We start from the raw sequence: 17,271 nt of genomic DNA on the forward strand, positions 1-17,271 counted from the left end.
TATTGGTCTTTGACTGGCAACTATAACGCCCAGTCGCACCAAAGAATTCGACACCAAATCGACCGATGGTATGTCATTAGAAAATAACGTAATATCTTTGATCGGTCTGGGGTCAGTTTTCAGGTGTGACTGTGGTATTAATGCCATGATAAGTCGGTGAAAGGGCAAATTACTGCCTCAGAGCAAAGAAAATGAGATCTTGTTTGTTGTTAAGTTGAGAAAATGATTTCGATAAAGTTGATACAATTGTTGTTGTCCCTCAATATTACAGAATGAAGCGATAATAGCGTAAATTACTGCCTCAGAGCAAAGAAAATGAGATCTTATTTGTTGTTAGGTTGAGAAAATGATTTCGATAAAGTTGATACAATTTTTGTTGTCCCTCAATATTACAGAATGAAGCGACAATACCTCGTTCCAAATGTCGTGCGATCCTTTACGAACGCCACGATTGGCCTTCCATAACTGATCGCGAGAATTTTTGAACAATTCAACATTTTCTTCTGCGATCAGAAGGATCGCCATGACTAATCTGATACGATCTGATACGATCACTACGACCTTCCACTATTAAGATCATCGTTTCAATTGTGGCGGGGATCGTGAAAGTGGGAACTCGTGAGGTATTAAAGACTAATCTTCTTTACTCATTATTCTATAGAATCGTGAATAATATGTTAAATTTTCAAAAAGCAGAAAATTCTGAATAGAAATAACTCTACAAGATTCACGGACTATCATGTAGGATGAAAGAATATAAATTTTCATATAAAAAATCTGGCGCTGCACAGCGGCTGCCGGGTCCACGATAAATTGGGCAAAGCAAATTTTCGGAGTATTTCATTTCATGTCTCTTTCGAACAATAAAATATGGATTTTCTTTTTTCAGATTTTCAAAAAAAAATGAATAAAAATTTGTGTAGATATATTTTGCAATTTATGTTTCCTTATTTCTGACCTTCTTTAAGTAATATTTGACTAGGGTTATCGAGATAGATTTGAATCAAGTTCTTAATTTTACAATGGTGAGGTTTTATGTCATATTTGGATAAACGTTATTTGGAAAAAAAGGGTTTATATTTGCAATCAATCCGTGTCCTTTGAAAAGGCTGTCCAGTACTTTTTTTAATCCAGGCAAAATCATCATTATGCAATAGCGTATATTAATAAACAGTTCGATTAGGAAATGTTGTTGCATCGTATTTTATTCCAGTATCCAAGTAAATATCCTCAAAGGAAATTAAAGTCATATATTCTTAAAAATAAAAAAGCTCATGATTTTTTTTCGTGTGAAAGCATTGGACTACAAAAGCTGGTTTCGCGTTGGAGTCGCAATTGAACGCAACTCTATAAATCGAACGCAGGTCGATTTCCAGCCAATCGAAATATTGCATTTGTAATTTGAGTGTTTCATAAAGCTAATACATATGCAACGGTTTCGATGGCGGTTCAATGCAGTTTGCCCACACAGGTGGAAGCAATCAGAGTAATAACAGAGAGGATGTAAAACGGAAAATAATCTTGCCATCCGTTAGAAAACGTTATGTATCCGTTATGTATACTCTTTGCATACGTGTTTCATACGCTCTAAATCCATCGAGCATCCGTCCACTGTGATTTCATTGTTCGCCTATTTTGTCCATTGTCTGGAGCGGATGAAAACGGATGGAGCCACCCAGAAATTTTACTTGTCCGCTGTATCCGTTATGAATACGTTTTGTGTCCGTCGGCCAGTGGGACCAGGCCTTTAAAGATTTAAAGAGTTGTAGGCTAATTTATTTGCAATTGGTAAAAAAAGGTGCGCGTTGCTTTGTTAGGCAAGCGCAATTCAAAGGGAAATTGTAGGACCGCTGTAACCCTAGAGAATTGTCAAAATTCTTCTATGATTATTAATGGCTCTGCAACATGTGCAAACCGCAGTGAACGGCCAATAACGTATTTAGCATCCACATCGCAGACGCTTTTTGGAACGTTGAGAATCTATTGAAAATGTCGGTCAAATCACGATGGACAGATTAGAGGTCATTGTCGAAAGTTGGTGGACCGGGACATCACATCGTCTCATAAGATTCGGACCGGACGAAAATTCCGAATATGTCGTTTGTCTAGAGTCCAGTACGACACTGCTATTTTGATTCACCGATTTTCGACAAAGGCTGCTTTGTTATGAAGGGCTTTTGACAAAAGATTCCATGCGTTAGAGAAAGCGTCTGCGAAGTTATTGCTAAAATGCCCTACTGTCACCGAGGCCAAATTATGCGGACTTCACGCCTGCAAAATGAGATTGGTATTTCTATATTGGAGGCAAGCAGACGTTTTTCATTCTGTTTCTGCATTGAGGCATACATGAGAATGAGGACTTTTGTTAAGTTTGTCCATTAACGTTTTATTCTTCGAGCTGCATGATCGCTATATATTTTTCTGACCATCCCACTTCTGCTGAACAATACCTTATATACATGTAGAAGAAAAAAGTGTTACGTCGCTTGGCTAAAACTCTTTTACAATGCCTGTTCAGTGTTCAAATGACCTTATTTTCTTTCATTAGATGATAAGGATAGGTAACTTCAAAGCATGATAAGCGTGCCTGACATAGCAGGATACAGAAATTGTATAGAGGATCGAGGTGACTGAAATACACATCGATGGACACTTTGTACGTGACCAACTGTTAAATACCAGTCGCTTAATGATTGGTCACATTTGCTCTTCGGCGGCCGTACGGCGAGTCGAAAACAGCCGTTTTCACATTTTATGTACGAGCTACATAGAGGTGGTTTGTATAAAAATGAATAAAACGGCTGTTTTCGACTCGCCGTACGGCCGCCGTAGAGTAAATGTGACCATGGTATTATGGACGCATTGTTGCATTCCTGTTGATCTAATGAAAAACATTATTCAAAAGAATGTATGGGTAAGCCTTATTAGATAATCAAAGTTGGTGCTTATCTCATTGAAAAAGTACCATGCCATCTGAGTTCAAATGACCTGATGATGATCATGCGTAGAATGGAATTACGAACTGGTCTATTTCTGCCTCAACCGCTCCAAACATGGTCGCAGATTGTCAAGGCCCTAATTGTCATCATTATTTAGGCAATGAATTTACGCCCATTTTTAGGGAGGTCAGCTTGGAGCTACACCCCGGCGCCGCGGCTTGTCGAAGAGGTGATTTGGAGGCTCAAATGATATAGGAGAATGATGTAACGAATATTGGACGAAATGGTCAATGGACAATCTGATAATTTGACCATTTGGTCATTGGACGAATCATTGATTGACGAAATGGTCATAGACCTGTAGACCACACGATGTTATACGATGAGGGCATTGAACCAAATAATTGGATTAGATGGCGTTCTGGCGTTGGACCAATCGGCAACTTACCGATGACACGAACGACGGGACGACACAGTCCACGACATCGACTACGCTCTTTCTTACAATTGCGATATTCCCTGTGAGTTGGTCGCTTCTTTTCTACTCGAGGAAAACTGCAACGGGTCCAGTCAAGCGCTCTTCTGATTCTCTGTTTTCTGTCCTCTGTTTTTGCTTTTGATTTTGCAAGCCGCCGAAGCCGGGATCATGTAATTCTCAATTCATGTGAGTAAATCAATTAATTAAGAAACGTAATGCATTGTATGAATTTACGATGTTTCATTTTGGGGGGCAGAAAATCTGGCAATACGGAGACTCTTCGTCAAATCGCCGTGTTTGTTGTTTTATCAATAATTATTATTTCCATATTCTTATAAGACACTCATCACAATAAGTGCATGAAATTATGTACACATTCATACAAGTAGAATACAATTACCATGATAAAAAAGGTTACGGAATAATTTTCAATGCCTTTCGAATAAAAAAAAGAAAAATGGTTACATACTAACTACATTTAATACCTAGTTGAAAATGAAAAAAAAAATCTAAAATAACGCCAATGGGTTACAACAATGAATTCCACATGCCCACGGAGGAATCAAACTTTGTTGCAGATTATGTTAGGAAAAAGATTAATTATTCACATTTCATGTAACAAAATACAAAGGAAAAGTGGTCGATGACGTTAGATATTCCCTCATTTGCTTGGCGACCATGATGTGCGTGTAATAAGCTAGTTCACGGTTAGAAGCTCACGATCAACTATTCTCAAATGACCTTTGCGATTTTTCATGAGGATGAGCACGAAAAATTTCCAAATGAAGATGTTGTGTAAGCTTTCCTGGCAAGGTATTCAAATAGAACAGTTCGTAGTTATTTCATGGACAATTTTGGTCAAATGACCTTTCATTTCTTTCATTGAGATAGGCATATTTCAGAGCAAGATATTATGTAAGGATGCCTTACATAGCAGGATGAAGAAATTGAAAAGACAAGGTGACTAGAATAGCACACCATTGAACGCTCTATAAAGTTATTTGTTGCGTTTCTACTTTGAATGCATATTATAGCATGTTGTACAATGTACTTGGCAAACTATGAAATACCAGTCGTTCGTGGACGCATTGTTTTTTGTGGATGTAAATGAAAAGCACAATTCAAAAGAATATATGAGTGATCAAGACAACAAAGATGGTGCTTAATTCTCATCAAATTTTAAACCACCATGTCACTTTCGTACAAATGACCTTCCTCTGATCATGCGCAGAATCTTCTGATCATGCGCAGAGTGGAACTACAAACTGGCTTATTCTAATATAGACCTGGGGCCTGTTGCATAAAACTTTTTACCTGAGAAACCTCAGGTATTTTTTGCCCCAGTTTTTGCCCTGTGTTAAAGTCAATGGCAGAAATCAGACTAACCTTAGTTTCAGTTTTTACCGGAGTTTTCTCAGGTAAAAAAAATATGCAACAGGCTGCTGGGGAGCGTTGAACATTTTGGTCCAACAAGTTACTTGATTCTGTTTGGCTGAGAGGCACTGTTACTATGGTAACTGTCGGATAAAACAGGAAAACGTCAGACTAGTTCTTTCATGAAACGCTCCCCATGTGACTGTAATAGTACATAAGTGGAGCGTCTTGTCGGACGTTTTATCCGACAGTTACCATAGTAACGTTGCGTCTCAGCCAATCAAAATCCAGGAAAGTTGTCAGATGGACCGAAATTTTGACGAAACGCTCCCCTGTGGTAAAGTTCAGAAATTCTGTTTCTTTTATCGTCTGCTTTTTGTCACTTTATACTATTGTGTGGGCTACTGTCATATACCATTCTTCATCACTTGCCCCGTTTCTATTTCTCTGCTTTTCTCCCCTTGCCTCCTTTTCTTTCTAACCCCAATCTCCCTCTGACCCCCTCTCTTACTAACCCCCTCTCCCCTCTCTTTCTATACCCTTCGCCCCTCTGCCTCCCTCTCTTTCTACCCCCTCCCCCTCTACCTCCCTCTCTTTCTAACCCACCTCTCTTTCCCTCTTTTCTAACCCCCTCTCCCCTCTGCCTCCCTCTTTTTTACCCCTTTCTCCCCTCTGCCTCCATCTCTTTCTAACCCCACCCCTCCCCTCTCTTTCTATCCCCCTCTCCCTCCCACTCTTTCTACCCCCTCTCCCTCCTCTTTCTAACCCCCTCTCCCCTCTTACTCACTCTCTTACTAACCCCCTCCCCTCTCTTTCTATCCCCCTCTCCCCTCTGCCCCCTCTCTTTCTACCCCCCCCCTCTCCCCTGTGCTTCCCTCTCTTTCTAACCCCTCTCCGCCCACCCTTCCTCTTTTTCTAACTCCCCTTTCCCGCCCTCTCTTTCTACCCCCTCTGCCTCTTTTTCTAACCCCCTCTCCCCTCTGCCTCCCTCTCTTTTTACCCCCTCTCCCCTCTGCTTCCCTCTCTTTCTAACCCCCTCTACCTACTCCCTCCCTCTTTTTATAACTCCCCTCTCCCCTCTCCCGCCCTCTCTTTCTACCCCTTCTGCCTCCCTCTTTTTATACCCCCCCCTCCCCTCTCTTTCTAACTCCCATCTTCCTCCCTAACTTACTAACCCCCTTTCCCTCTCTCCTCTCTGCCTCCCTCTCTTTCTACCCCTTTTTTCTAACCCCCTCTGCCTTCTCCCTCCCTCTTTTTCTAACTCCCCTCTCCCCTCTCCAGCCCTCTCTTTCTACCCCTTCTGCCTCCCTCTTTTTATACCCCCTCTCCCCTCTCTTTCTAACTCCCCTCTTCCTCCCTGACTTTCTAACCCCCTTTCCCTCTCTCCTCTCTGCCTCCCTCTCTTTCTACCCCTTTTTTCTAATCCCCTCTGCCTTTTCCCTCCCTCTTTTTATAACTCCCCTCTCCCCTCTCTTTCTAACTCCCCTCTTCCCTCTGCCTCCTTCACTTTCTAACCCCCTTTCCCTCTTTCCTCTCTGCCTCACTCTCTTTCTACCCCTTTTGTCTAACCCCCTCTCCCCTCTGCCTCCCTCTCTTTCTACCCCCTTTCCCTCCCATAACCTCCCTCTCCTCTCTTTCTAAACCCCATCTCCCCTCTGTCTCCCTCTCTTTCTATCCCCCTCTCCCCCTCAGCCTTCCTCTCTTTTTATCCCCTCTACCCTCTTCCTCCCTCTTTTCTAACCCCCTCTGCCTCCCTCTTTTTCTAATCCCCCTCTCCCCTCTGACTCCGTCTTTTTCTAACCCCCCTATCCGCCCTCCCTTCCTCTTTTTCTAACTCCCCTCTCTCGCCCTCTCTTTCTACCCCCTCTGCCTCTTTCTCTAACCCCCTCTGCCTCCCTCTCTTTCTACCCCCCTCTCCCCTCTGCTTCCCTCTCTTTCTAACCCCCTCTGCCTTCTCCCTCCCTCTTTTTCTAACTCCCCTCTCCCCTCTTCCGCCCTCCCTTTCTACCCCCTCTGCCTCCCTCTTTTTATACCCCCCCCCTCTCCCCTCTCTTTCTAACTCCCCTCTTCCCTCTGCCTCCTTCACTTTCTAACCCCCTTTCCCTCTCTCCTCTCTGCCTCACTCTCTTTCTACCTCTTTTTTCTAACCCCCTCTCCCCTCTGCCTCCCTCTCTTTCTACCCACTCTCCCTCCCATAACCTTCCTTTCCTCTCTCTTTCTAAACCCCATCTCCCCTCTGCCTTCCTCTCTTTTTATCCCCTCTCCCTCTTTTTCTAACCCCCCTCTTTTTCTAACCCCCTCTGAATTCGTTTTTTTTAATCCCGTCTCCCTCCCTCTAACCCCCTCTGCCTCCATCTCTCTCTAACCCCCCCTCTCCCTCCTATTTTTCTACCCCCCCCCTCTACCCTCTTCCTTCCTCTTTTTCTAATCCCCCTCTCCCCTCTGACTCTGTCTTTTTCTACCTCCCCCTCTGCCTCCATCTCTATATATCACCCCTTAAACCCTCTCGCTCCCTCTTTTTGTAACTCCCCTCTTTCTAACCCCTCCCCTCTCTCCCCCTGCCTCCCTCTTTTTCTAACCCCCTCTCCCCTCTGTTTCTACCCCGCCCTCACTCCCTCTCTTTCAAACCCCCCTCTCTTTCTACCCCCCCCCCCTCTTTCTATCCCCCCTCTGCCTCCCTCTCTAACCCCCTCTCCGCTCTGCCTCCCTCTCTACATCCATCCCTTCTATTCCTTTACTTTATTTTTATTTTGCTACCGGGGGGAGGGGGGCACTTACATTGGCAAATGGATACCACGCGTGACCATGTTCTGAAAATGCACCCCTTAACAAGTATTGGCGTTGTGAAAACCTACCCCGGGGGGGCCACTTACATTGACGAGTGGATACCATGCGCGACCAAAAAAACACGTAAAAAGGATGTCTTTTTCACGATAGAGCACGTTACGTACGTAACGTGATAAGGGTGTCAAAAACACACAAATAATGAAAAAAGGGTATCTATTTCGCTAGGACAATTACGTGTTTAGGGTCGAATTTGCGGGGACGATAAAACAAAATTAAAATGTTTTATAAAGGATGTCCTTTTTGCCCCAACACTTCGTGTTTAGAGTCCAATTTGCGCGAGGTGTAGAAGGTGGGGTCGTACTAAACCAAACAAGGTAAAGCCGACGACCGAAGGACCCGTAACAATAAAACATTCCTGTACTTGTTTAGGGGTTCATTTCAGGGAATATTTGCCAAAAGTATCGTATTGTTTCCAATACTTATTAAGGGTAGGGTTTCACACGCCAATACTTGTTAAGGGGTGCATTTTCAGAATATGGAAATTACGTGTTTAGGGTGCTTTTTGAGACCCCATGGTCGCGCATGGTATCCACTTGTGAATGGAAGTGGCCCCCCCGGGAAACCTACCCTTAACAACTATTGGAAACAATACGGTATTCCCTTAACAATAACTTAACAGCCCTAGCAGTAGCAGCAATCCTTTTTTCTAGTATGTGTATGCACATTTGACTTTCACCAGAGAAGCAAATTAAACAAACAAACAACTTATGAGTAAGTTTCCCCGGACCACCCCATCTCCCACAGGACCCTAAACACTTATATGCTTTTCACACTGTACTTTTTTTCCTTAACCCCAGGAAATTGGTGGGGCCTTCGTTTTCACACTACGTTTTAGCAAAGTGGGCTAGCACGGTAAATAGTACGGTACTATCTGGCCCTGCAAAAAGCAGGGTTAGCCGGCTTATTGCGGTGCTAAGAGATGCAGTGTGAAACGGAACTGGGCTAAGGAAAAGTTGGGCTAAGCAATAAGCCAATCACAGAAGTCGAAATTGCACGTTAATCACGCTCTGTATGGTAAAATCATCAATATTCATGAGCTGTGGGACAGTCCGGGGTTAAGGTGTAGCAGATAGTATGGGGTTAAGAAAGACAGTGTGAATCCAAAAAAAGATAGTATGGGGTTAAGGATAGTCTGGGGTTAAGGATAGTATAGGGTTAAGAAAATGTAATGTGAAAAGCATATTAGTGTTGGTGCAAAAATTACATCCTTTATAAAGTATTTTAGTCTTTTTATACCCTCGCAAATTGGATCGTAAACACAAAGCTTTCCTGGCAAAATATATACCCTTTTTTCATTATTTCAGCGTTTTAGACACCCTTATTACATTCCGTACGTAACGTGCCCTATCTTGAAAAAGATATCTTGTTTTTTACGTGATTCTTTGGTCAGGCATGGTATCTACTCGTCCCCCCCCCCCCCCCCCATTGCATCACAATCTTCCCATACGCTTTACCAAACACTTTCTTCATTGTAACACATTACAAAACAAGACAATACAACTATATTTTCAATACATTTATTTCTTTCTATTCTTTTCCTCGCTTTCTTTTCATATTATTGCACATAAAGTTGAATATGCGAGTTTATAAGTGGCATAGAACATACACGCATCTACACAAGTCCATAAATGACTTTACATGATCAAACATTACATTTGATTCTTAACATAAAAAAAGTCATCACAAGATTTGTTTTTCATTATCTGTTATCAGCACCAGCTTCTTCGCGAATACAATCTATATTAAATGGATTTGATATAAATCCAGATACTTCGTTGTAGTTAGGGACTCGTTGAACTCTGGGTTCAAATTCCATTCTTAAAATTAATTTTCAATCTCAAAGGATTTGAATATAAATTTTAAAATCTCAATTTTACAGCCCCATCCACTAAAAATGTCTGACACTATCAAAGTTCATTACTATCACATGAACAATTAAGTCTTAGTTTTAATGGCTCTTTGTATGATACCAAAGAACCACAAGTCTCAATGTTTATATTTAAACATATATTACCGATTTTTGAACCAATTTTGCTCAAACAAATGTTGCCTGTGTTTGTGATTTATGATCTACAATCAACGCACTCATTTTCACTTTAGCCAACAACAAACTGAAATATTCAGAGCTCAAACTTAACTTCCCATCTACTAAAAAAATATCTTTAAAAGGATACTCTGGGCTGAATATATTTATATGTTAATAAATACATGTAGAGCAAAATTCACAGAGCCAAACGCAGAAAATTTCATCAAAATCTGATAACAAATAGCAAAGTTATTGAATTTTAAAGTTGAGCAATATATTGTGGAAACAGTTATATGCACATCGTCATGAATATTCATAAGGTCGGCTGATGATGTCACATCCCCACTTTCCTTTTTCTTATGTTATTACATGTATATGAAATCATAATTGTTTTGAATTTTTTTCATACATGTGTGAATGTATGTCTTCCTTCTTATGAAATAAGTTGCAGCAATATATATCTAATGCATTCAATCAGTTACCAATCAAATATGTTTAATTCTTGGAGGAAAAAAAAAGAACAAACCTAATTTCATATAATAAAATACAAAAGAGCGATTGGGGATGTGACATCATCAGCTTGCTCATAGAATATTCATGAAGACATGCATAGAACTGTTTCACCGGAAAAATGCAAATCTTTAATAAAACACCATAACTTTGTTATTCCTTCTCCAATTTTGATCAAATTTTCATTGTTTTGTTTGATTTTTCTTTATCTGTTCAAATCATGTTACTTTCATCCTGGAGTATCCCTTTACCCTATTAAGATGGGGCGGGGGGGGGGGGGGCTGCTAATTCAGCCTCCTCCCCTCAGTCTTTTGAGGCATCAAAACAGCTTAAGTCTCTTTAGGGTTAAGATACTTTCTATCAATAGCAAAATTCCAGTAGACTAATACAGCATACGAAAGTCATATAAAGATATTCCCTTCCTGTGACTACAATCTACAATGTAGATGTAAATCAATATATAGCAGGAAACAATGCTGCCCAACTTTGGCAAAAAGGAAGCAAGTGACACATCAGTCAAATTTGAGTTACTGTTGTTTCGACACACCCTTTGTATGTTGCACGTTCAGGCAAAATTTGGAGAAGAAATTATCTATGGAAAGATATTGAAGAAAATATGCTGTTAAATTGCACTGACGCCTATGTAAATGACAAACACACATTTACAACAAACGATACTTTTGCAACTTGCTTCCTTTTGCCAAAGTGCGGCAGAATGGTCAATTTTTTTATGTTTAGAGAGGAAGTCTACCCCAACAAAAAGTTGAGATTTGTGTAAAAAAGGAAAAGTCAAACAAGTTAAACGCTAAAAAATCAAAATTGGATGTCCAATAAGAGAGTTAGGACATTTCAAAGTTTAACTTAATTTAATAAAAGCGCTACATGCAGATCATAGTCAGTATGCAAATGAGTGAACTGATGATTGCTCTCACTCACTATTTCTAATGTACAGTTGTCCTCAAAATTATTCATACCCCTTGTGGAAAAAAAATTCTTTGGTAGATTCTTTACTTGTAAAAGCTATTATGATGTAACTTTCTTTGTATCTTTTGTCTGCTTGTTGCTACATGTATGCATGATTTGACATATGAGCTGGCAAGTCTTCATTAGCATAATAATAGATAGGGTCGAAAGTTATTTTTTGCACTTGTTCAGAATTATTCATACCCTTGCCAATACCTCAACAAAAATGTCCTTTTATGACAATGCGCATTATTTTCACTGTCTGGGAATGTGCTATTCTTTGTTCTATAGTTATTTCAAGATGTTCCAATGAATTAAATACCCTCTTTGTTAAACAAGTCATTAAACAATGATAGAAAATAGCATCTTTCTAAAAGGGTATAAATAGAGGAAAGCATTCTGGTTATTCTCAGTCTCTGATAATCATGGCCAAGAAGAAGGAGCTCGGTGAAGACCTACGGCAACGTCTTGTGAATGCCCACATTGAGGGAAAAGGTTACAAGGCCATTTCAAAGCAGTATGACATCCCTGTGGCAACAGTCCAGAGCGTAATCAAGAAGCACAAGAGGTACTACACTGTGAAGAACCTTAGTGGGCGTGGCAGGAAGTGCAAGGTTTCCCCTAAACTTGCCAGGAAAATCTGCAGAGAGGTCAACAACAACCCCCGGACCACAACCAAGGCCCTACTTGAAACGCTTGACCGGTCAGGGACGAAGGTGTCCCGGTCCACCATCGAGCGAGTCTTGCACAAAGGAGGTGTCCATGGACGCAGGCCTTGGAAGACACCGTTGCTCAGGAAGAAACACCTGAAGGCTCGACTGGCCTTTGCTAGAGGTCATCTGAAGCAAAATCCAAGCTTTTGGTCAACCATCCTGTGGTCTGATGAGACGAAGTTGGGAGTTATTTGGCCATATGGATGTTGAATACGTCTGGAGGAAGAAAGGGGAAGCATACAATCCAAAGAACACTGTGCCAACCGTCAAGCATGGTGGTGGGCACATAATGCTATGGGGATGTTACTCTTCCAGTGGCACAGGGAACCTTGTTAGAGTCAAAGGAATCATGAAAAAGGAGGATTACATCCAGATCCTTGATGAGAACTTGAAGGAATCTGCCGAAAAACTCCAGCTTGGCCCCAACTGGAAGTACCAACAAGACAATGACCCAAAGCATACCGCCAAGCTGGTGAAGAAATGGTTCAAGGACCATGATGTCAACGTCCTAGAATGGCCAAGTCAGAGTCCTGACCTGAATCCGATCGAGAACTTGTGGCGAGACTTGAAAGTAAGAGTGATGGCTAGGAACCCGACCAACCTGACCCAGCTTGAGGCCTACGCCAAGGAAGAATGGGCCAACATCCCGCAGGAAACGTGCAGGAAGCTTGTGGACACTTACAGGAATCGTCTAGAAGCAGTCGTAAAGAACAAAGGCTATGCTATTGACTATTAATGAAAGACATTGGACTCAGAAAACCTAGGGTATGAATAATTTTGAACATGACATTGTTTGAATATCTATGAATAAAATACCCCTGAAAAGAGAAATTTCTTGAATTGTGCATTGTTGTTATTCTTTCACTAGTAGGTCACACATAAATCATAGAGAAACTTGATGAAATGCATTCATTTCATCACAAACATGAAAAATCACAAATATCAACAAGGGTATGAATAATTTTGAGGACGACTGTATATTAGAATGGGGAATATGAAATACTATAAATTTCTACTCATTATAATGTGAAACAAACTTTAATTCCTCACTAGATATGCAGAATGGCCATTTTTGTAACCTATTGTGATTCAGCCAAGAGCAGCATCACCGTCATATCTGCAATAAACGAAATACTCTACAATTCATACAAAAGAAATAGTGACATCACCTCTTCATTTGTATGAATCTGTATTGTGAAAAATAAGCTTAATTTTCAAATGTCACAACTATCTTATTTTCTGTATGCTGTTGATGAAAGTTTCACCATCATGCTTGTTTGATTTTTCTCTTTTAATTCTTTGAGTGAATTTGTCATTTAAAACAAAGTATCCAACTGTCTGTGTAAGAGTAAAATCCAAAAATAGAAATACATTGGTAAAAAGAGTACATGTATATGATGACAAACTGTCCACGAGAATTTGCTAATTGACGATGTGAATTTTATTATGAATTTTCAATAGCACCCGTTTGAATTTGATCATTTTGTTTGATTAATCTTAATCATTCATAATGGGTCTGCAAGCTTTCGACATTCTGAATGTGAAATAGCGCCATCTATAGGGAGAATCTGAACAATCATGGCTGAAAGGCCTCCACAGCTATCGGGGTGCAATATGAGTTCATCGCTTTATCCCTGCATTTGTAAATATAACGGCATGTTTACTTGCAATTTTGAATTTCATCAATTTCCTTTTTCACACCGTCGAAAATATGAAAGCTTGTCTGTGACTTGGTAAACAAAACAACAACCACATTTCGAAGTATAGTAGGGCCTTTTCACATGTGAATCTTGAATCATCATTGTAATGATGATTGCTATTGTAGTCGTGACTGTGATTAGCGTTCGTGATTCTAATCGTGTTCTAGTTTTGTTTCACACGTTCTAAATATTTGTCATTAGCCTTATTTTTCAATGGAATCACCATTCAAATTACAATTTCTTTACTGGTGTGAAAGGGCGGGTAGTGACATGATAGCTCACGCACCTTGTAAAAAGTCAGAGCAGCGTCTATTTCCCACAGGTATCCAGCAAGCAGCTTTTCGTTACAAATCACTGCAGTAACCACAGACAAATTGATGGGGACTGCAGGAAAGCTGCAATGAAAATACTGATAGGACCCTTATGGTATCATTCCTGCTAAAAGGCGCAGCACAGACTTTTGACAGGTTGCCAGAAAGAAAAATCCCTTAATGATTACAGAGAAAAATTAAGCAAGTGGATGGTTTATTTCAGGTTATTTTACTGTGATGCTACAACACATTAAGACATGATGAAAATCTGTGCGATATTTTTCAAGTTATGCCAAAAAGAAAAAGAGGGACAGACGGACAGGTGCAATGCAATTAAATGTCCCACCCCCCCTTTTTACATTAAATGTTCTTCCGCTTCATTAGTGGCTTTTGCTAGGCAATATATGAAGGGCGGCATACCTATGATGCCATGATGAGTGATGAGGGAAACTTAACAAATAAAACCAAACAGTGATGCAGACACTAAATAAATTGATACAACTCATTTCAAGAAGAGCATTCATTTAGAAACCAGTAAAGGCAACCCCAAAAAAGGTTGTTTGCTGTACCCAGACCGACCCTTATAAAACCTGCCGTTTTGTACGTTGATATTCAAATTTGACCACCACAATGTGATGACCGATCCCAATTTTCAACTTTTTTCTAAATTTTCTTTACAAAAAAAAAAGAAGTTGGTAAAATCTAGCAATTGATGCATTAGAACATCGAGACACCCTTGAATTCGTGAAAAGGATATTAGAGGATATTTCAAATTCGGAATGGGTCACTCTCATACCGTTATAAATGAGTGGTATGTTAATAATGTAAAAATCATTGATGACACTTTCAAGCATTTACCACACTTGTGACTTAATAAAAAAATAATATGCACCATTTATGAATAGATCTAAATACATCCCCTAAAGCCTGTCTCGGTCTGAGCTATTCTCAGTGATCTGACTTTGCTTGTGAATCCAAAGAGCAGTGAACTTGGCATTTTGGCAAATCAACTTGACCTGATTCAGGTTCTAAACTCATAATATGAATTGCTATTAACTCTTGGCCAGCCAACGAAACAATCCCTCCTGTGTCACCTTAACCTGAGGTGCAACCTCAAAGGGGCTTCGCATGGACTATGCCTTCAATTCACAAAGTTTTGATTGTTTTATTGTAAAGAAAAGTTCTGTGAGCACACTGTACAATGTAATGCCCACATCACTATTGTGTATGTGTGCATGTACAATACATTTGTATGCACTCTGTGTATTGTGAATAGAATGTGACATGAGTCAAACTTGGCAGTCCACTGGATGTGACTCAAGTCAAACAAAGCGGGCAAAGAGTTAAAGCTTCATGTCACTAGATTTACTTCATTGTAGAGTACAAAGGCCGGTTTAAGATAAACTTCTTTTTCAATCATTGCTATTTATCGTGTGACTTCCTACTGTGCCTCCGCTCTCTCCACAACGTGTAGTCGTTCCGTACCGAACTCGCGCGTAGCTCCAGAATGTGGTTGATGCGATTGACAATCTGCTTTGTGACGTTGGTTCCGGTCTCGAAGTCGTAGTGCTTGAATTCGTGATTTGCACTCTTGAACGTCACTCGGAATGTGGACTTCCCTGAGGGGTGGAGAAGATAACAGAAGATGAGATTAGATGAAATACTAAGTTCATTGACCTTGGGCTGAAACTGAGGCAAACTGATCAGTGATACTTGATCACACTAATTTTCATGGAATAGATCCATTTAAAGATACATGTAAATGAAAGTAGTTGCAGTAAACACTGATTTCACGAGAAAGCCTGTAAAACCAGGCTTAATTGTCACTATATCATCGAGGATCTAGATCTGGTACAGTCACATAAAATGAACTTTGTGAAATCTTGAAATCTACGCTGAAAAATGTCCGCACTGAAGATCACCAACACAGATAGGCACACGTGGGACAGTGTATTTTTATTGCTCTGAATGTCGGCCCGACGCTTGACCCGAATCCCGTGCTTATTTGCTAATTTCTCAGCAATTACACAATTTCTTCCAGAATCATTTGGCACATGTTTTTTATTTATACAAACAGACACTTTGGTGGTCATTTAATTGGATTCTGTACAAACTCATTTTGAGATCATTACCACACTGGCATTTATCCTTAAAGGAGAATGAAACCCTTGAAACCAGCTGAATCCATATCAAAGAGAAAAATCAAAGGAACACATTGTTGAAAGTTTGAGGAAGATTGAATGAATAATAAGAAAGTTATGAGCATTTGAATATTGAGATCACTAGTGCCATGTAGATCCTCCCATCGGCAATGCGACCAAGATCTGTGATATCACACACGTACAACTCCCTATACTTTAGTACTTATTTCACTTATATTCTCACTTTTATAGAGTCTATCACAAGGTGAGGTGTTCTCTTTATGAGATGACAAGTACAGAGGTTTCACAACATTATATCATTGATGAATCGTTTGTCATATGATTAGAATGAGCAAAAAGAAATGTTTTGGGGTATATTTTCAATTTTTCAGTATCCAAATGGGAGAGTTGTACGTGTGTGACATCACAGATCTTGGTCGCATTGCCAATGGGAGGATCTACATGGCACTAGTGATCTCAATATTCAAATGCTCATAACTTTCTTATTATTCATTCAATCTTCCTCAAACTTTCAACAATGTGTTCCTTTGATTTTTCTCTTTGATATGGATTCAGCTGGTTTCAAGGGTTTCATTCTCCTTTAATTTCAGAGTTGGTTCAAAGTTCAATCTTGATACCCCCAGCATGGTCAACCTTAGGATCATCTAACATAACTAGACCCGCGTCATGTCGGAATTTTTTGTTCTGGAATCCGCCGGTCGGAATCCGGTCTCCCAATAAATGAATTCACGAACGGGGAAGTACAAAGAAGTCACAGATTATACAATATTGATTTCATTTTTAGACAAACATTAAAAAAGAGGAAAATATTATGAGAAGACGGGGGAAAAGTTGCCGATGTTTACGTGGCCATCTTGTTCTCAGTAAGTAGCTAAGCTACGAGATGCATATAGAGTCTGCCGCCCTCTATATGCATCTCATTGCTTAGCTACTAACAAAGAGAACAAGATGGCTACGTAAACATCAGCAACATTTTTCCCGTCTTATCATATTTTTCTCGATCACCTGAAAAGTAAGAAAGAAACCTGGGTTATGATTGGTAAGACTAAATAAAACATACTCGATAATTATGTGAAGATATTCAGAAGTAGAAAATGTTAAACTATTTGTTATGTATTACATTGCTTTATCGGAATACCGGAAAGGAAAAAAACCAAACCGGAACCCGCACACATCGGACAGATTCAGGTATTCCGTCCATTCCGACCCAGAGCTAAACATAACCTAAATTAATAGACCCTAAATGAC

The 17,271-nt window shown here is 40.1% G+C and overlaps 1 protein-coding gene across 1 annotated transcript in view; it reads right to left on the reverse strand.

Moving 5' to 3' along the window:
- Nucleotides 1-9,139: 9,139 nt before the first annotated feature.
- Nucleotides 9,140-17,271, reverse strand: part of LOC129277224 (target of rapamycin complex 2 subunit MAPKAP1-like) — a 37,286-nt gene continuing 29,154 nt past the window's right edge. Inside the window, exon 7 of the mRNA XM_064110317.1 lies at nt 9,140-15,480. Coding sequence (XP_063966387.1) covers nt 15,284-15,480 — 197 coding nt within the window. The 3' untranslated portion in view covers nt 9,140-15,283. The remainder of the gene's footprint in view (nt 15,481-17,271) is intronic.

Source organism: Lytechinus pictus, chromosome 15 (genome assembly GCF_037042905.1).
Source record: "Lytechinus pictus isolate F3 Inbred chromosome 15, Lp3.0, whole genome shotgun sequence".
Classification (NCBI taxonomy): Eukaryota; Metazoa; Echinodermata; class Echinoidea; order Temnopleuroida; family Toxopneustidae; genus Lytechinus; species Lytechinus pictus.